Genomic DNA, 21,757 nt, shown 5'->3' with positions numbered 1-21,757 from the left:
ACCAGCATGGATCCAGACCAGCCTGCGCATCCACGCAGTCAGATCAGGATCCATGCTTTCGCTATCAGTTTCTCTTCTTGTAATAGATTTGGTAAGCGTACAGCATGGATCCTGATCAGACTGGATACGCAGGCTGGTCTGGATCCATGCTGGTGGCAAATGCACTATGTTGGTTTTGTCATGACGTGGCTCAATTATGATTATTTATGCGCTGATAATTTTGTTATGAAAAAAGAAAAAAAAACAGGAGAGAGAACATATCTCACCTTGTATGGCTAGACTGATTTAAACCAATCACATCAAGTAATACATATAATATTTGAAGACAAAATGTAAAATAACAAAGTGGGTGGGGATAGAGGAAAGACATTTCAAAATTCCCAAACCTACATAACCTGTATTAAATAAACTATAAAATCAATCAATTATATTCTGTTTTATTTTAAACAAAAGAAGGTACAGGAGCATAATTAAAAAAAAACAGAAAATTTTCATTCATTTTCTTGAAAAAAAGAAGACTTTCTCATTTACTTTCCAACATCAGCACATTCATTTCGTAGTTAAAAAGTTGGAAAGAAGTTTCATTAAAATTAAATAATAATCATAAACTTAATTATTCTGTTTCTATAGCAATATTATATTTAACCAATCAGATCATGGTTTATTGTATGTTTTACACAACAATTCAACAATCATAATAATGTGTCCCTGACCCAGAATTTGGACTATATAATTATGTCAGTGCTTTGTAAGTCACCATTTAGCATTAGCTGACAACTCAATATTTAGTGACCACTTAGAATTAGCTGACAACTCAATATTTAGTCAGCACTTAGAATTAGCTGACAACTCAATTTAGAATTAGCTGACAACTCAATATTTAGTCAGCACTTAAAATTAGCTGACAATTCAATATTTAGTTACCACTTAGAATTAGCTGACAACTCAATATCTAGTCACCACTTAGAATTAGCTAACAACTCAATATTTAGTCACCACTTAGAATTAGCTGACAAATCAATATTTAGCTAGCACTTGGCATCAGCTGACAACTCAATATTTAGATATGCTTCATAATGTTAGTTAGCACTTTTTCTTGACTAAATTAGTCATTCCCTAGCTTTACTGATGACTGTGTAAGTCAACCATCTAGTCAACCGATGAGTCAACCATCAAATCAACCAACAAGTTATCTGATAACATAATCAGTCAAAATTATTTTGACTTTTATAAACTTTAAACTTTGTTTTTGACTGAGCAAGTCAACATCTTGTTTTCATGATGATTAGGAAGTCAACATCTTGTTTTCATTATGACTAAGCAATTCAACATCTTGTTTTCATTATGACTAAGTAAGTGTAGTGTACATTCACATCACCATAAACTGAGGTAAAATGTTTGTATTATTTAGGGTAGACCCTTCTGTTACTAAGTCTGTGGCCGGGACCCGGTGGTGCTGGTTGTTTGAAGGTCTGACCTGACTGGAACTGTGCAGGATTAAACATTGCTGGCATAGAATTATTTATCTCTGGTGCGGCGGCAGTTTCTGGTGCTGTCTGAAAATATAATAATATAACAATCATTAATTATCTCTGGTGCGGAGGCAGTTTCTGGTGCTGTCTGAAAATATAATAATATAACACTCATTAATTCATGACAGTACAAAACTAAGGGTGAGATCACTAAGTAAAAGAAATAGTCTTCTGAAGTCAAATTTGAATTAAATGGACTTAATTATAATTCTATCAAACAACCTGATAAGAGTCACCAAACTTAAAACAGAAAAGTTGCAATATGAAGTTCAAGGTTACCAATCACTCAAGATCAATGTAAAAATCATCAATTTAAAGGTCTATCCCCGAAAAATTAACAATTAGACGGTGAGAGATTTGGCAAAAAACAATGCTTTTAAGTATTTTGTCTCTGTAACTGACTTACATATTTAAACATGCTAAAAGTAAGACCTGCCTTTTAACATTTAACTCACACGAAATATGATTTCAATATATTTTACCTCACATTAAAACTCATCAAGACTTTCTAAGTTTGGTAAAAATAAACAACTAAACAACTGTTACATAACATTATAACTAATCAGTCTAAAATCAATCTATTATCTAATACATGATATTTAAAAGACATCCTAAAAATTGTATTTTAAAAAAAAAATTAAAAACAATAATTGTGTGCAGTTGCCGTCAAATTTTGAATGTCAGAATCTACAAATAACATGTATATATATAGATACAAACACCCTGTGTTGTGTTAGTATGGTAGGTGAAATGTTAATAAAACCTTAGGATGGTACCTGATACACCCACGCTAGTATTTACAAACAGCATAACTTTTCTCTCCTGATAAGATTTGCATTTACATGTACTTACTTAAGAAACACAACATATAGATAATCTATCATTGAATATCGACTACTTAGAAATGTGGGTTCAGAAGACAGCATACAACTGTTGTGATTTATGTTTAATATCCCTTAACTTTTACACAAATAACTGATGACACATTTGCAAAATGCTCATATACATGAGAAGTATAAAATAAAGCCTAAATAGATACAGGTCAGCTTGTTAATGTTGTGTTGTTTAACATACAAAATACTGTTTATGTTGTGTTGTTTATTGACTACAAAAATATTGTTAATGTTTTATTGTTTACCAACTAACTATAAATACTAATTATAACGAATTGTTTATGTTGTGTTATTTACTAACTATAAATGTCTGCTTATGTTGTGTTGTTTATTAACTACAAATATATTTCTAATGTTTTATTGTTTACCAATTAACTATAAATACTAATTATAATTGATTGTTTATGATGTGTTGTTTATTAACTACAAATATATTGTTTTTGTGTTTTTTTATTAACTACAAATATATTGTTTTTGTGTTGTTTATTAACTACAAATATATTGCAAATGTTGTGTTGTTTACCAATTAACTATAATTACTAATTATAACCAATTGTTTATGTTGTGTTGTTTACTAACTATAAGTCTGTTTATATTGTGTTGTTTATTAACTACAAATATATTGTTTTTGTGCTGTTTATTAACTACAAATATATTGCAAATGTTGTGTTGTTTATTAACTACAAATATATTGCAAATGTTGTGTTGTTTACCAATTAACTATTAATACTAATCATAACTGATAGTTTATGTTGTGTTGTTTACTAACTATAAGTCTGTTTATACTGTGTTGTTTATTAACTACAAATATATTGTTTTTGTGTTGTTTATTAACTACAAATATATTGCAAATGTTGTGTTGTTTACTAACTATAAGTGTGTTTATGTTGTGTTGTTTGTTAACAACAAATATGTTGTTTTTGTGTTGTTATTAACTACAAATATATTGTTAATGTTGTGCTGCTTACCAATTAACTATAATTACTAATTATAACCAATTGTTTATGTTGTGTTGTTTACTAACTATAAGTCTGTTTATACTGTGTTGTTTATTAACTACAAATATATTGTAAATATTGTGTTGTTTACTACATACAAACTATTGCTGTTGTTGCTTATAGAATACAAAACATTGTTTGTGATGTGTTGTTTCTTAAATATTGACATTTGTTTTTGTTGTGTTGTTATTGAAGTAAATATATTTGTTGATGTTGTGTTGTCTGTTAATCTGAGAGGAGTGCATTCCCCTGACTATATTTTAAATGAAATATGCTGACAGTCTGTTCATGAGAGATGTTATGTGCAACATCTCTAGTGCCCCCCTAGCACCATCTTAAACTGTATTCAATCCTCATCACTGATGGTATTGGAATCAGCTATTTGGAGGGACGAGAAAAAGACTTCACATTAACAGGCAGGTATCCTTGTACATCTTTCATATTCTCCTACATTTCAATGTATGCCAGTTTTATCATTTATAAAACTCTTACAACAATTCAAAAGGAAGAATGTGACAGTCAAAAAATGTGCAAACAAACACAAATATTGAAACCAAGTGGAACATGAATTCAAACAGAATGAAAATTTAAGGAACCACTCTCTCTTACTATTGGGTACTGTTCTGTAAATAAACAGGAAAAATGATAATTAAGTTTGAACAAAAGAAAAAAGTAAGTAACCCCTTTATATAACAATGGCCAGTTAAAAATTATACAAATATATCATGGTATGTGTTAAGTAATAAATGTAAACAAGACCAGTATTACAACTTTTCATAGCAGGTAATGTACATCAAATATGAAAATGCTTTAAAGTAACTATGTAACTCAACATAATGGGTATTTAAACTGAACATAATGGGTCATGAAAATGAACACAATGGGAAATATACCTGAACATAATGGGCCATGTAACTTAACACAATGGGTAATGTAACTGAACATGATGGGTAATGAAACTGAACATAACGGGTAATGTAACTGAGCGTAATTGAAAATATATCTGAACATAATGGGTAATTGTACTAAGCATAATGGGTTACTTAACTGAACATAATGGGTAATTTAACTGAACATAATGGGTAATGTAACTGAATACAATGGGTAATGTAACTGAACACAATGGGTAATGTAACTGAACATAATGGGTAATGTAACTGAACATAATGGGTAATGTAACTGAACATAATGGGTAATGTAACTGAACATAATGGGTAATGTAACTGAACACAATAGGTAATGTAACTGAACATAATGGGTAATTTAACTGAATACAATGGGTAATCAAAGTGAATGAAAAAGGTCCTTTAACTTAACATATTGGGTCATTAACTAAACATGACAAGTAATTTAAAAGAAGACTTCTTGTTATTAAATGAAGACAATTGTAACTGTCTACTTCCAAATGACTGAAGATCTTGAATTTAACAGACTGGTTCTAAAACCAAACAAATAAGCAGAAAAATTGTTTTTCACTTTCTTATTTGTAATTAAACAACACATCTTTTAAATATTTTCCACAGAAAAAAAACCCAGAGAGCAAAGGAAGCTTATAAACTCACTAGGCTACTTACAATTCATTAGAATTCTGTAAAGTTATGATGAATGTATACAGTATTTTACAGTCTAGTTAAGCTACTTTTACCACATATTGCTAGGCTATATTTCCAGCATGAAGCAAACAAAGTGTAATTTTTAGAAAGTAATGAAAACCTTTCTGACAGCACTAGCAGTAACAATGAGTTTAATGTAACAAGCAAAAACTGAACAACTATATAAGCTAAATGTAAGTGATGCTATGTGTTTGAAAATCAACCACTGAAGTGATGTTTGCTCTAGATTTCTAGTGAGAGACTGCGTTTATTAGTCAAAGTATCATAACAAAAAAGTTTTTCTTTAAAACCTAGATTCCGAATTGACTCTTAGTTTAAAGTTTAATTAAGTACGTCCATACATAAAAGCTAGGATGCATATTAGATGTTAGTAGCAACATTTTGCAGAATTAGAAGTCCCAAATCAATGTGTGCTACAGTGGTCAGAGAAATCAAGTGCTTCACCATGTTCTAGGAGGGCCTTCACCTGTGAACACCATGTCCCAGACAGGCATTCACCCATGAACACCATGTCCTAGGAGGGCCTTCACCAGTGAACACCATGTCCCAGGAGGGTGTTCACAGGTGAAGGACTTCCTGGGACATGGTGTTCACTGGTGAAGGCCTTCCTGGGACATGGTGTTCACTGGTATCATGGCACAACCTTCAACTGTGACCTTTAGGGGTCCGATGGGTAGAGCTAATCAAGGTGCATATACCACACCTTTGAAGTTCTGAGACTGTAGCTGGAAGAACTGAGGTGTGCTGTGATTAAGATTAAAGTTCTATGGCAGACAGACAGACCAATATCAATATAACCTCTAGATCTATCAATCCAGAGGCAGCGTTACAATAAGTAAGACCAATTAGAGAAATAGAGAGAGATAGAGAAACTCTGATAAACATAAAACACTTCAAACTAGATAATACCTTGTTCATTATTCTTTGAACTTCTTTTGATAAAGAACTTGCTGAACTATTTCTAGATAACTGAAATAATCAAGACCAGAACTTGCTCTATTCTATTCTTTTGTATAATTTTGTATTGTATTATATTCTATTGTATAATATTGTATTGTATACCCTTCTTTTTATAATCTAGTTAAAATAGTCCTGTTTAAGGTCAATGTTTTAGTAGGAAAGAAGTGTAACATCTTTTACATCCAATTTACATGTAACAGTTAAACACTGAACTATCAAAAAAGAAAAGTTCAGCATGTACACAACAACTTCTCCACATATATGTAATCTATATACCATATATAAATTATTATTACAGAATTTAGTGTACCAGATTACAAGTGTAAATATAGCAGATAGTATTTTACTGTGACGTGCTATTATTTATATGTCACCCGAAAACAGTGCCTTCAGAGAACATTTAATTTTTATATGTATCTGATTCATTAAAGGCCCATTATGCCCCAGGAATGATTTCATTTTTATTTCTCAAGAGACTTAATATATTTTATGTACTTTTATAATTTCCATATAGCCCAATTACCTTAACCATCTTTTTCTTCTGTTGCTTTTTAGCAAATGATACAGTTATAGTGATTTAGTAGTTTGTATGGAAGTCAAAATACTACTTAGTTTAAATTTTGCTTCTTTTGTGACAAATTATTTCACATTTAACCCTACCAAAGATGTAGATATCATATTATCTATGTCTCTGGCCCTACTTTCTTCAAATAACCCTTAACATGCTCTTAAACCTTTGTTTATTCATTATAAAACTCATAATAATGTGCTATTTCAAAAGACGTAAAAATTTATTTGTTTCTGAAGCATAATTTGCCTTTAAGCAAAAAGAAATTTTCCAAATTTTCTATGAGATAAAAAAAGAAGAAATTAGAGATAATCTTATAATGGGCAACAAGAGACAATGATAACATTTACCAGCAAATAATTAAGCTATTAGACAAATATGATTTTCAACTATACAAATAAACTAATATTCTCAAATTGGTTCATTCAAGAAAACACTGTTTTATTATATTTTAAGTTATACAAGTTGCTGATGGGCTATACCGTTGGCTCAGTTGATTTAACAAAATATTTCATGACCCTGGAAAAAAATATTTAATAAATTTTCTCCAAGAATGCAATACAATTAGTCTCTTAAGCTCTCAACACCTTTTGTCCTTCAAATTCAATAACAATTCAAGTCATGTTTAAATTCTGTCTATATATCTCTAGAACATGTAATTCACATTGTTTTATCTAGATGTGTTTTTGTTTTGTTTTTTTCATCTCAAACCATTATCTTTTAACAAATCTAAATCTTAAAATACTTCATATTCTTCTCTGATATTGCTACCAATTAACGCCCTCCTCATACCCTTTTTATCTAAAAAATAACAATTAATGACACTCTCAGTTTGGTAAAATTATTTTAAACAAGAGCTGTCCGTAAGACAGCGTGCTCGACTTTTTTATTGCTTGCCAATAAAAAAAGTTTTTGCAGTAAAAGGCAATACAAGAATCTCTGTATTTTTAAAGTGAACTAGTTGTTTGATACCCTTGAATATTACAGCAATGTTTATATGACATAATTTATGGTAAAGTGAACAAGTGGATAGGAATGAATTTTTTTAGATTTTTTAAGTTTTTTAGTGCTTGCCTATAATACAAAACATTGACAGTTAAGGGCCATAATTCAAATAAAATCTTTGACAGAATTACCTTCTCCTGGACATGTTTGGGAATCATGATTGTAAACAAGTATTCCAACTTTCAAATTAATATCTCAAACAGTTCAGTCAAAAAGTGGACTGGTACTAAAAACTTAACCAAGATTCTAAGTCGATAAAAGGCCTTAATTTTTAAAACAAATCCTTGACAGAGTTACCTTCTCTTGCGTACAGATGGGGGTAATGATGTGAAATAGCATTAAAAGTTTCAAAGCAATATCTCAAAGGGTTAAGGCAATAAGTGGATTTTACCCATATTCAATGTATTTTCTAAGTCAAAAAGGGGCATAATTCTGTCAAAAACCTTGACAGAGTTATGTCCTCTTGTCTGTTGATGAAGGTCGTGATGGTAAACAAGTATGGTCAGTTTCAAAGCAATACCTCCAATGGTTTTGAAATAAAGTGAGGTGGTACAAAAAACTTAACCAAGCTCAATACACTTTCTAAGTCAAAAAAGGGCCATAATTCTGTCAAAAACCTTGACAGAGTTATGTACTCTTGTCTGTAGATGGAGGTTATGATGGTGAACAAGTATGGTAAGTTTCAAAGCCATACTTGTAATACTTCTGAAATAAAGTGGGGTGGTACGAAAAACTTAACCAAGGTGTGACGCCAACGCCGACGCCGGGGCGAGTAGGATAGCTCCCCTTTTCATAGAAAAGTCGAGCTAAAAATCCTGTATTTAATACTAGATCATAACAACGGATAATGATTTTTATAAATTGAATTGGATCTTTAATAAACATATTTTTAAAGCACATTTTTACAGTTCTTATTAGCCACCCCCTCCCCTTTCTGAAAAAATGCAAGTCCCTGTAGGTGTTCAATATAAACTTTCCTTTTCCATTACAGACAGAAGCAAATCCCATGCCAACTGAATCAGAATACAAGCATGCATATATTATAAAACTGAATCCATTCCTCACAACAAATATTTCACACTGAGAAATAAGAAATCCTCATATCTCTATTCATGTGTACTTACATTTTCAGTCATGGGAGGTAACTGTAAATTGCCAGCTGGTGTATTTGAGACATTAGAGTTGTCTGCCCCTTGTTGACTAGTTTTCTCTTCAGGGATAGAATCGTGAACCTGTGAGGGTAGATCTGTGGCGGAACCCTCTGTAAAAAATATACATTAACTATAATTATCATTTTTATATAGCTTTTATACACATTTCTTGCATTAAAAGTTTGTATACTTTTGCCCTTAATCTTAAACTTGCACTGCTCAAATGACATATCACAAGCTAGCATTTGACTGATTGATTTTCTTTAGACCGACAGGTCAAGGATTACCTACGAAAGTGCAATCACTTATTTCCAGTAGGGTCCTTACCTCAGCAGACTCTACAGACAGCTATGAGATACAAGGGAGTACGGGAACCAGTCCCTAGCTCTTATTGAATAGACCCCTTGGTTCTTTTACATGCCCAGTGTATAGCACTGATACATGCCAGGATTACCTGAGTTTCTTCCCAGTAAACCTCTAGGTAGGTGGGAAACACTGAAAGTGTCTCTGAAAAATCCCAAGGGTGTTACCCAGGATCAAACCCGGAGCCTCAGGAGTGACAGTCAGTGGTCTAACCAACTGAGCTATCACATCATTACATTATAACACAAGCTAGCATCTGACATAAAATCACAAGTTAGCATCTGACCATTTGATTATATACTGTACAGTAAACCAAGGCTAAATAAACAAAGTAATGACGTACCTGCATTTCCCATTGGGTTAAATATAGCCGGAGCAGATCGGGAACTAGGTAAAGTATGAAATAAACTTGAAGGCACTTGAGATGTTGTAGCTGGTTTAGGATTCATCACATCAACATACTTTGGACCTGAAATATATAACACAGTAATCTAACTAATCTAAAAACAAGGGGGCCACTGGCTCATCTAAACACAGATTGTTTTTTTTGTTGTTGTTGTTTTTAAAAGCAGTGAAAAGTGGAAGTGTTTTTTTACCTTAATTTGAACGCTGGTTGGTAACCAGACCATAATTCATGCTAGAAGACCGACAGATGATATCATATACCAAATATCAAAACTCTGGGCTTTGTACTTTCAGACAAAAAGATTTTTTTGAATTTACACTTTTGAAACTTCTTTTTTTGTGGCTCTGTGTCATTCTTAAGCAAAACTTAATCAAAAGAGTTTGACTTGTATCATTCAACAAATAATTTAGACAATCAGGCTATTGTAAATAAAACTGAGAAACTGTCAATGTCTCAGAAACTCTAAACAAACCCTAATTATTCTTGAAATACACCACACTCCCCGATTACTTATAAAAACTAACTAAATATTTAATAATGATTTTTTTTCCCAAAAGTGATTTTTTTCTGACCTTCACTCAATTTTGTAATTTTTTGAATATTTGACATTCAAGATAAACACACAAACTTTTGAATATTTGACATTCAAGATAAACACTTATAAGCTTTTGAATATTTGACATTCAAGATAAACACTTATAAACTTTTGAACATTTGACATTCAAGACATACACGAGAAAATTAACTTCCAGTCATGATGCTTGTTGGGTCTATCTATATTTGAAGTTAACATGTTAATCAGTTTAGAACAAATTTCCTGAAAAGTTGATCTATTATAAACTCTATTTCAATATGTCAAAATGATTAGCTAATACAGAGTATCTTGTCTACCAGTATGAAGATATTACAGAGAACAGTGAACTTTCTCCAAGTATGATTGTCTAAATGATAGAAAATGACAGACAGAATATGTTAGGGAGAAAATGCTTGTCTCCAGGTATAAAGGCTCTATTAATAGACGGATTATGCCATTCTTTGAACTATAACATTGAATACAATCCTGTTTAAAGGGAAGTTTTTCATTAATACCTGACCATAAAGTCTTAACATTATGTTAACCCATATCCACCATATCCAGCATATATTTCTCTCCTCCTCCATCATAAAGCAAGCATTGTTATTTTATTCTATATTCCCAATATTTATCAATACCTAATATCTCGTCTGGTTAGTAAAACAGGAAGTTATCTGGATTGCCAACTTTTAGCTGAAGTGCATGTGGTTGAGTTTTGACTATGACAAGGGGCAATAACTCTTTCATGAAAATAAAGGTTTCAACCTTTCATAATAACTACCAATGAAAATTCATCTTATAATATTGGTTAAACAAACTGCCTGGACTTTATAAGTTATGTGATTCTATAAAATTTAGATAAACGATGTGTTTCCCACAAAGGAAAGGCTATAAATATATATATATAAGGTTACAAGCAGATAAAGTGAGGAAATGATGGGTACATATTATACAGCTTTGTCATAACTTGATGGAAATCATATACAACATTTTGTTAATTATTCAGGTCCACTAACACTGTCAAGGTCATCACTTTCCAACTTTTACAGGAAGAAAGACCTACAATGTCTGGTCTTGTGATATATTATATCAGGTCAGATCTAGCATTAGTCTTGTAATATATTATATCAGGTCGGATGCAGCATCAGTTTTGTGATATATTATATCAGGTCAAATCTAGCACCAAAATATTTTGTAAGTTAGTGAGGTAGCTAGCATGTATAACTTTACAAACATAAAGTACAAGTTATGACAGAGCTGTGATAAATCCAAGGAATTTACATAAAGACAATACTAACCCGCAGAATCTGTGGATAGAAAAACAGAGCAAAAAAATATATAAACATTATTATAGCAAAGCAAGTTTCTATCTAACATGCATTGTACATACATTGTGTAGCTATACATTAAAGTTATACTATTAGAAATGTTTCACAAAAGTGATGTAAATGTCAGTTAAGGGATAGTACAGATTGACCTTGTATTTTGATAACAAAAAGTAATGTGTGTACTGTCGCAGACACTTGGAAAGTTAGCTGGATAGTTATGTAAAAATCACCTCCTTTTCTCCCATTTTGTTTATAAAGACAACTTTGATTTAGGAACAATTTTGTATCTTGTTAATTCAATGCATTCTATACAATACATCTATGACATGGAAATTGATTAAGTTAATCTTACATAAGCTATTAGATAAATAAAATGTGCAAAGAAAGTTTATATAGGCGAAAGATAAAAAATTTTAAAACACTAATAAAGATGTACAAATCTACAAAAGCAGTATTATTAAATATTTTGCAATACAAGTTTACAATATCTATATCTTAATGAGAGCAAACATGCACAATATATTTACCTCTTCTCATAGAGAACTTATTACCACCAGGTGGCAGTGTATCCCTCGAGGGTGCAGCACCTGGCGCTGGTCCAGCATTCAGTGAACTGAGCTGACTTGTAGATCCAGGACCTACAACAGTTAACAGAAACATTTACATGATGATATAACTTCTATATTTGTTGTTTTGTAATTGTAGTTATATGACTGTTGCCAAGTGATGTTGTTATATAATAGTTTTTTGTTTGTTTTCGGTTTTACGTCACATCGACACAGTATAGGTCATATCACGACGTTCCAGCTTTACTGGTGGAGGATGGCCTCAGGTGCCCTTCTGTGCATTATTTCAGGCACAAACGGGCACCTGAGTAGAACCACTGACGTTCCATAAGCTGGCTGGATAGCTTCCTCACATGAAAGAATCCAAAGTCCCTGTCGGGATTCAAACCTACAGCGGTGAGGGGCAAGTGGTTTAAAGTCAACCACCTTAACCACTTGGCCACGGACGCCCCTTATATAATAGTAGTTATATATGATTGTGTTATATGGTTGTTGTTATATGGTTGTTGTTATATGATTGCTGTTATATGATTGTAATTATATGAGTGTTGTTTTTTAACTGATGTTATATTTTTTGTTTTTTTTTGTTTTGGGTTTTACGTCACATCGACACAGTATAGGTGGTATCGCAACGTTCCAGCTTTACTGGTGGAGGAAGACCTCAGGTGCCCTTCCGTGCATTATTTCAGGCACAAACGGGCACCTGAGTAGAACCACCGACGTTCTGTAAGCAAGCTGGATAGCTTCCTCACATGAAAGAATCCAAAGTCCCTTTAGGGATTCGAACCCACAGCGGTGAGGGGCAAGTGGTTTAAAGTCAACGACCTTAACCATTGGCCACGACGCCCAACTGATGTTATATGATTGTTGCTATATAACTTTTTAATATAATTGTTGTTATACGATTGCTTTTATATGCTTGTTGTTTTATAATTGTAGTTATATGATTGTTGTGTTATATAATTTATCTGTTACAGTAAATATAGACAAGATTGATCACAAAACATAAAGTTGTTGTGAAAAATTCCTCAATGTCTGCTTTTACATCCAATTTCTAAATGCGGGCTAGAGAAAGAACAATAACACAACAAATGGAGGAGTCACAGAAATACAAACTCAGGGCATATAACTCAAAGTCAGCAATCTGATCTCAAATATCCTCAATTTTTATGTATTTGCTACTAAAATCTTTTCAGCATAAAATGAACTGTTCCAAATTTAAAACAGGGCAAAATTCAACAGGTGAATACCTTTTAATTCATGATCTTTCGGGGGCGGGGCCGCGGGTTTCTCCTCCTCCTCACCACCATCTTTATCCACCCATCTTTTCTTCACATCATCCCATACAATCTATACAAATATAAGTTCATATATTTTTATCTAAACTTTCAACATAAATCACTCTTATGTCCTAGAATGACCAGTAAGGATGTCATATACGGAAACATGGCCGTGACACCAGTAAAACTTGAAACATAATAATTCCTGTATTGGGTCACAGACTCCTAAATCATTGTGATTTCACTCCTCTAGTAATTCAATTATATTACTTTGTAATTGATGGGTAATGTTTTAAAATATGATAAACATGATCAATAAGGAAAGGCGACATTCATTGGGCAGCGTTCAATGAATGCATAAGTAAGTCACAGTACCCGCAAAACTGCCAACCCTACTTCTGTCAGTCACCAATCTCATTACTAGTATTTTCTTGTTAACAACTTACATTAGATTGCGACATAACTATGATAAAATAACAATCTGACATCCCACGTTATAATGACATAATTTATGCCATGAGAATATAGTAAAATCTTATTAATCTTCTACATTATCAACAGTTTAATTTTCTTATATTAACAATGAAATCTCTTAATCTAACACTAGACAGCAAAAAACAGGAATATTTGATTTTACAAATACAGCAAGATTTATGTGAGTAAATTAAAACAACATACAGAAGGCTCTTTATCATCCGGTAGTTTCATTTCATTCTTACGAGAAAACAATCCTCCTATCTTAGAGAGAAATCCACCACCTGCCGCCGCTTTCTTTGGCTGAGACTACAAGATAAATAATAACAACATCTCATTGATATAATAAACAGACTAGTACACTAGTTATGATCCACGTGAGTTTAATTATAAGTTTTCATTCATAAAAGACAAAAGCGAAGTTCAGGTTTAAAGAATGTATTTAGGTATACGTGTACTATGGATCACTTGAATCACATATCAAGTTTACAAAACAAATATAAATAAATTATCAGTGTGTGACTTTTACAAGTCATCATTTACAATCAAAACGCTTTGTTAGTCAACTTGCATGTACAATTATAATCATTTACATATAATATTCTCTATAAAGACCTACTAAGAGATTTTCATATTATCTCCAAAGTAGTATAATCTTCAAGACTGCCCATTACCAGCTTGCAAGATTTAGCCTCTCCTATGATTCAATGAGTTTCAGACAAAGACATCATCAACATAATATATGTCATAACAACATCATTAATATAATAGCTACAATAACAACATAAATGCCAATCAACTTACAGCACATACACACATGTTGCAGTTTAAAAATTGACTAGCTCACTTTTTTTAGAACTGACCATTTAAGAAACATAAAGATTAGAAATTTAAGTCATAAAGGTGGCAAATTTATATATTTCGAGACACTCATTTTCTCGACAACTAGATGGAAAATTTATATAACTCATATATCGGGGAGAGACCATTTCCACAACCACTGTATTGATAAATTTAGAAGTCTGTAAAAACATCGATTTCCTGATGCCGTTATTTTGCAGTGAAACTTTCCCATAATTTGATGAAGTCATTAATACTGAATCTGCTAGGTCTATTTCATATTCAAAAAGTACATTGTTTTTTTTTCAATGTTTTTTTTTCTGTAACCAAATGAGATTATCTTACCAAACTGTCCTTATTATTATCGGACTTCTGTTTTTGTTGATGATTATGATTACCACTTGAGTTACGATCTCGTCCCACACCACTTCCTGTACTCGTTTCCGACGTTGTTCGCTTCCTTAACTTTGGCGCAATTATTTTTTGCTGAGTGGGTTGAAGGTCAAATATACTTGGTGCCGGTTCATGAAGTCCGGCTGAATCAACATGATCCTCCGCTTCTATACCATTATCCTGCGGGAAACTTGACGTTGATGCCAGACTACCGCGTTTAGCCGAGTCGGATGATACAGCCGATGTTTGACTCTCACCGAGATTTACGTCGGGAGGAAAACCATGTGATGTCTGATATTGCCCCGCATTTTGATCCCAATGATTGCCTGCCATTCCACGAAAGAAAATATAAATTAAAAACCTTACAACCAGAAAATTGCATAATACACTTTTTTATAAATACATTATAACTATACATTACATAAATATATTTCTTTTTTTAATTATGTGTCAATAATTATTGATCTTTATAAGAAGTATTAGGTCTATGTAAGCTTGAATACTGTACAGATCTCAATTAATTTCTCAATCAATAACTGTCATCATGTCATAATAAATCATTAGATTTATGTGTAAGCCACCATTGTAAGATTGTAAAATATATGTTACTATAAATACAAACTTGTTAACTTGATTTTAGCCAGTGCTAGTGGGTGTGAGGGTTGTTGCACTTATTCATTACCCCTCACATACAGACTAAATCAAACAGAGTCTGCAATTTTCATGTAATTTTGTTGTGATTAATGCTTCTGAGGGATCACTTTGTTTCCAGATTTTTTTAGAAGTAAAGGTGAAGCTAGCATATTATTTGATAAACAAAAGTTGTACACATATTTCAAGTTATTATGAAATTTTTCACTAACCATATTGCGTAAAACTGCCAGCAGTTTGATGTTGATAGTTGTTATCTGTGTTTTGATTGGTCGGTTCAATATTAGGATGATTCTGATTGGTTGATTCTACAGACTGTTCTGGCCATTGTAAGTTACCCTTCTGACCTGAATTTATCAAATACACAAGTTTATCTAATTTATTTCATTACTATATCAAATACACAAGTTTATCTAATTTATTTTATTACTATATCAAGTCATTTCAACACTAGTAAGGACACAATTACTAACTTACAATATAAGTCAATATTTCCCCATTTATATATGTTATTATGACATATAAATAAAGACAAAGACATTTTATGTAAACTGACTCTAAAAATTATTTAGAACATCAAGAAAAATATAAAGTTTGACAATAAAAAAAACTTTTTAAAAATGAAATGAATAAGCAGTCACATATTGCAATTCAAACCAGTGTGAAAGTGAGTTTGAGCACTGGGAAAGTGGGTTTAGCAGAGGGAAAGTGGGTTTAGCAGAGGGAAAGTGGACTTGAGCACTGGTAAAGTGGGTTTGAGTACTAGAAAAGTTGGTTTTAGTACTGAAAAAGTGGTTTCAAGCACTGGAAAAGTGTGTTTTAGTATTGGAAATGTGGGTTTAAGCCCTGGGAAAGTTGGTTTAAGCCCTGGGAAAGTTGGTTTAAGCCCTGGGAAAGTTGGTTTAAGCCCTGGGAAAGTAGGTATGTGTCATGGAAGAAAATGGTTAAAGCCCTTCTTAGGTCTTGACTATAGATTCCTCATAGAATATTATTTAACTAAATTAGATAAGGTCAAACCTTGTACGTGAAAAGGGCTAATATTTAGGTGAAAATTTAGTATAACTAAACATGTTTGTATTAAACTATCATTAACAGTATTTCATAAACTGGCAGGAAAAGACATACCATCAGTTATCTGCCCTTGTTGCTGGTAAGGTACTTGTCCCTGTTGTTGTAGGTATTGATTGTCTGCCCCTGATGTCACATGTTCTGTACTATATGGTTGTGCTTGTGAATTTTCAAAACCATTACCATACTGTGTCTCCTATAACAACAGATGTTATATGAAAACTTGATCAGTGATTTAAGGAAAAGTATTTTGGACAGGGTTATCAATATATGAATAACACATGGGTTTGTGGGTAACAGTAAAAATATCATCCCAATGAAAATACTGTTATAATACATATTTCAACAGTATTTTTATGAGGGATGATATTTTTACTGTTACTCACAAACCCATGTGTTATTTTTTTTAATTACCCTGAACAAATCATTTGAAAATTTCAACTAAATCTAACTGTAACAAAATTTAACCAAAAGTAACAATAAATCAACTATCCTTACCTTGCAAGTTGAAAAAAAAAACTAGAAATGTGTCCATAGGACACGGATGCCCCCACACGCCACTGTTCTGTCAATCTTATGACTCTAGGTCAAATATTTTTTGGACTACATGTGCCACAAGTTGAAAACTAAAAATCAACAAAGGCCAATAATTCTGTTAAATTTGGTCGCAGCAAAAATTCCTTCCTTTACTACCATCTACACATTAAGGTTGTTAATCCCTGTAAGTTTAAGCAAAATCTGCCATCCGGTTTAAGAGGAGTTGCGTTCACAAAATTTCTACACAGTATATAGTGAAAAATCAACAAAGGGCCATAATTCTGTTAAATTTGGTCGCAGCGAAAATTCCTTCCTTTACTACCATCTACACCTTAAAGTTGTTCATCCCTATAAGTTTAAGCAAAATCTGCCATCCGGTTTAAGAGGAGTTGCGTTCACAAAATTTCTACATAGTATATAGTGAAAAAATCAACAAAGGGCCATAATTCTGTAAAATTTGGTCGCAGCGAAAATTCCTTCCTTTACTACCATCTACACCTTAAGGTTGTTCATCCCTGTAAGTTTAAGCAAAATCTGCCATCCGGTTTAAGAGGAGTTGCGTTCACAAAATTTCTACATAGTATATAGTGAAAAAATCAATAAAGGGCCATAACTCTGTTAAATTTGGTCGCAGCAAAAATTCCTTCCTTTACTACCATCTACACATTAAGGTTGTTAATCCCTGTAAGTTTAAGCAAAATCTGCCAACTGGTTAAAGAAGAGTTGCGTTCACAAAATTTCTATATAGTATCTAGTGAAAAAATCAACAAAGGGCCATAATTCTGTTAAATTTGGTCGCAGCGAAAATTCCTTCCTTTACTACCATCAACACATTAAGGTTGTTCATCCCTGTAAGTTTAAGTAAAATCTGCCATCCGGTTTAAGAGGAGTTGCGTTCACAAGATTTCGGGACGTACGGACGGACGGACTGACGGACGGACTGACGGACGGACGGACAAGTGCAACGCTATATGCTCCCACATTGTGGGGGCATAAAAATGTGTGACCAGATTTTTATACTGTCAAAAAATTACTATTACGTGCAAACAAAACAATTTTCTTAGTTGTATGGTACACTTGCTTTAACAGTAAGAATAAATCCCAGTGGTCTATGGGAAATTCTAACATGACCCGCATTTTTCCCTATTGAACATAGAAGGACAGAAAGTGTGTGTTATTATGCAACAGATGCACAGTTTGACGTTCTATATTTAGACATGTGACTTAATCATTATACACGTGACGTAACCACTAAAAATCTGATGCGCTGAAAATAAGTTCGGAAACAAATCAGGCGCAATTTTGCTTACTATCAAGTACCGCAACATTTATTTGTTATTGTCGTGTTAGAATCGAAATAATATATCCAAATCAGTGATTTTATTGCCTGATAACATCACTGTTTGTCGTTCGGATGCGCATCATTATATCACTCGGGCTAAGCCCTCGTGATATAATTCCTCGCATCCGAACTCCAAACAGTGATGTTATTGAGCGATAAAATCACTGTTTGGGATATATTATTTCTTAATTAACATTACAAAACAGTGAGGTGTAATAAAAAATTAAAATGTTAAAATCCATATAAGCCAAATCTACCTTTACTATTGAAGGAACCATATATGCAGCATCTAGTTTAATTATGTTAACTTGTATGAAACAATCAAACATTACCTACCTGATACTGTACCTGACTGTCTACGCCAGGGTGTTGTTGTTGTTGATAATTTTCATGTATACTTGACATCTGACCATTGTTTGTCATATACGACGCCTCCTGTCATATATATATATAGAGAATAATGAATATGTGTTGGTTCTATACTATATTACTGTACTAAACAAGTGTAGGACTCCAGGTATGATATATATTTATTGATGAGTGTAGGTTCCATATTGCATTAACTGAATCAGAGTAGGTTTTTTACTGAATTTATTCAATTAGTGTATGTTCTATACTGAATTTATTGAATGAGTGTAGGTTCCATACTAAATTTATTGAATGAGTGTAGGTTCCATACTAAATTTATTGAATGAGCATAGGTTCCTATACTGAACTTATTGAATGAGTGAAGCTTCACTACATTCTATTCATCACATACTTAAAATAAGAACAGTTTACAGTAATAAGGAATCATTCTTTTACCGATATGCTTATATTGTAACACTAACAACTGTATAATACATATGAACTCACTGCTGCCTTTTCTCTTGTAATAAGCCTCTGATATACTTTAAATCCATTATTTAACCATTATAAAACACAAGGCATATTCTTTTCTGAAGCTCAATATGTGGGTCTAACAATGCAAGGGTAATATGACCCCAGTTATGATTTAAAACATGAACAAGCACTTTTGTAAAACATCTAGTTTTTTTATAAATTAGCTGGATTTTTTCTTCACATGTAAAATCTTAAAATTATTTATTTTTAAGTTTTAACTTACAGCAGTTACTTTAGCATTTAGCTCCTATTCTGTTAAGAAATGTATTTTAAAAGAAAGTATAACTTGAATATATATATTAATATATAGGAAATTTACCTGTGCATACATGGTACCGTTGTCAGTTCCCTGCATGTACATGCCAACTTCTCCACTGTCACTACTCGCTGTTGTACGACCCCCGTAAAATGCAGGAGTTGCGGACCCTGACGCAGGCAGAATTGCACCTTCCTATTAACATATTAATACAGACAGTGAATTATCTAGTATCATCTATAAAGTCTGTTTTTTATTGGGTTTTAATTCCAGTATTTTAAATAAAGTAAGTTGGGTGGTTTGAATGTCACGGCTGGTCGAGTACACTACATTAAGTCAACAGTATAAAATTACCTCAAATTGCACGAGTGTTGTATGTAATGCACGAAGCCAATCTGGGTCAGCAACATCATCTTCTTCTAAGTTCTGAGGTTGACTAAACTTTATCTGACTGGAAAACTGTAAAAAAAACAACAACAACCATGACATATTAGGATGTTAATTAAAAAGATAAAAAAACATAAATAATAATAAAAATCTGGATACATAGTGATCCCTCGGAAGTATTAATCACAACAAAATTACATGAAAATTGCAGACTCGGTTTGACCTGAGTCTGTACATGAAAAAGAAGTGAGTGGTCTGTGTTTTGTTTATAAACATTTGATTTGTCAAATAAAGTTTAAGAGGATGTTCCTTACAGTCAATTATATATCAGCAAACATTTACTTTAAGGAATTTCGAGAATTAGCTTGTAAGGTAAGAATATAAATAAGTAAGAACCTGTGATAAATATATGTTACTTACATCATACACCAACTTGACTAGAATATGTGGGAAGAAGGCTGGGTTTACATTTATATATTTTGAGATCACTTCACAATATTGCAGTGCCTGAAATCAAACATGAATCTTATTATATTCAGTATGAAACACAAAACAAAAAACTTCACACTTAAGTGATTAAACTATGTTAACTTCACACTAATCAGAGATTAAATAGAGGATATTTGTTTTGCATGTAAGATTGAAATATATTTCACTGAGTGAACATCAGATGCAATATTTTCAAAAGTGGCGTTACCACATATGAAAATAGAACAGCTGGTGTTCACAAACGAAATATATTTCAATCTTATATGTAAAACTAATAAATTTCCTTTTTAATTCATACTTTTTAAGTGATTTTAAGTAATTTTTACTGATTTTGCTGTGTAATATCGCGCATTTTCCTTTAATATGTCATCAATTCATGATGTTACATCATCAATTTTGAAATATAGTTCTGTTAAATTTCTCTGATTTAATACATTTTTAACATAACGTATTATAACATCAACTTTCTTTTCCTACAGAAGCAAAGTTTAGGTATTACAGCGTTTATTATTGCCTGTAATTCAATTTAGTTATGATATTCTTTTCATCTGCATTCAAATATAGTCTGGCTTCAGTGAAAATTATATTTCATGAATTTCAATTGAGGTTTATTAGAATATAATCATCTGATATATTACAGTAAAACACAGGAAAGCATGAAATACATTATGTTTAACTTCACACTTCAGAGATTAAACTATATTTCATCCATAAAAATTTGTGAGACTATTATAACCTTCACACTTCTCATTAACATAACTGACAGCCCTGCTGGGAATATGAAATAGTCAATTAGAAGATAAAGAACCTTTAATCTGCTTGTAACAGGTTTGTGCAGCTTTGAATTTGCAATATTGTGGATTCAAACTTAAAAAGGATTTAAACATAAAGTTTACGGAAATATTATGCTACCACCAGTATAAAGCCTGGTAAGACAGGATACAGGTGCAGTCTGGCCTGGTGCTACTCTGGTGGCAAACATTCATCACTTATACCTAAAGGTTAAAGTAACAAAGATATCATAAACCTATCGTATTAATGACCTTATAAACAAATATATTTATATATATAAACACTTACTTCTTGAGCAAAACCATAGTCAGCCAGTCTCGTAGCGTACAGGTACTTAAATGTCTGGAAAATAAAGTAGTCAAATGTATGTATATTATGTCATGCAAGTATGTGGGGTGGTAAAAGTGAT

At 32.3% G+C, this 21,757-nt stretch overlaps 1 protein-coding gene across 9 annotated transcripts in view; it reads right to left on the bottom strand.

The window, feature by feature from the left end:
- Positions 1-285: 285 nt before the first annotated feature.
- The window catches only part of LOC132742001 (uncharacterized), a 46,604-nt gene continuing 25,132 nt past the window's right edge, over positions 286-21,757 (bottom strand). For 3 of the 9 annotated variants that reach the window (XM_060730282.1, XM_060730277.1, XM_060730281.1), the window contains 16 exons: positions 21,637-21,690; positions 20,488-20,574; positions 20,035-20,139; positions 19,744-19,875; positions 18,879-18,977; positions 16,721-16,859; positions 15,808-15,942; positions 14,897-15,270; positions 13,916-14,020; positions 13,208-13,307; positions 11,919-12,029; positions 11,362-11,370; positions 9,427-9,552; positions 8,694-8,830; positions 5,946-6,005; positions 286-1,556 (listed from right to left, as the gene is read on the bottom strand). In XM_060730282.1, coding sequence (XP_060586265.1) covers positions 1,404-1,556; positions 5,946-6,005; positions 8,694-8,830; positions 9,427-9,552; positions 11,362-11,370; positions 11,919-12,029; positions 13,208-13,307; positions 13,916-14,020; positions 14,897-15,270; positions 15,808-15,942; positions 16,721-16,859; positions 18,879-18,977; positions 19,744-19,875; positions 20,035-20,139; positions 20,488-20,574; positions 21,637-21,690 — 1,926 coding nt within the window. In that variant the 3' untranslated portion in view covers positions 286-1,403. Of the gene's footprint in view, positions 1,557-4,032; positions 4,047-5,945; positions 6,006-6,994; positions 7,084-8,693; positions 8,831-9,426; positions 9,553-11,361; positions 11,371-11,918; positions 12,030-13,207; positions 13,308-13,915; positions 14,021-14,896; positions 15,271-15,807; positions 15,943-16,720; positions 16,860-18,878; positions 18,978-19,743; positions 19,876-20,034; positions 20,140-20,487; positions 20,575-21,636; positions 21,691-21,757 lie in introns of those variants that run through there. The other 6 variants (XM_060730279.1, XM_060730283.1, XM_060730284.1 and 3 more) reach the window with 5 other exon arrangements.

Source organism: Ruditapes philippinarum, unplaced genomic scaffold (assembly GCF_026571515.1).
Source record: "Ruditapes philippinarum isolate M1 unplaced genomic scaffold, ASM2657151v2 ctg1205_1_1_1_1, whole genome shotgun sequence".
Taxonomy (NCBI): domain Eukaryota; kingdom Metazoa; phylum Mollusca; class Bivalvia; order Venerida; family Veneridae; genus Ruditapes; species Ruditapes philippinarum.
The sequence above is the reverse complement of the archived record's forward strand: the minus strand, read 5'-3'. Positions and strand labels throughout refer to the sequence as shown.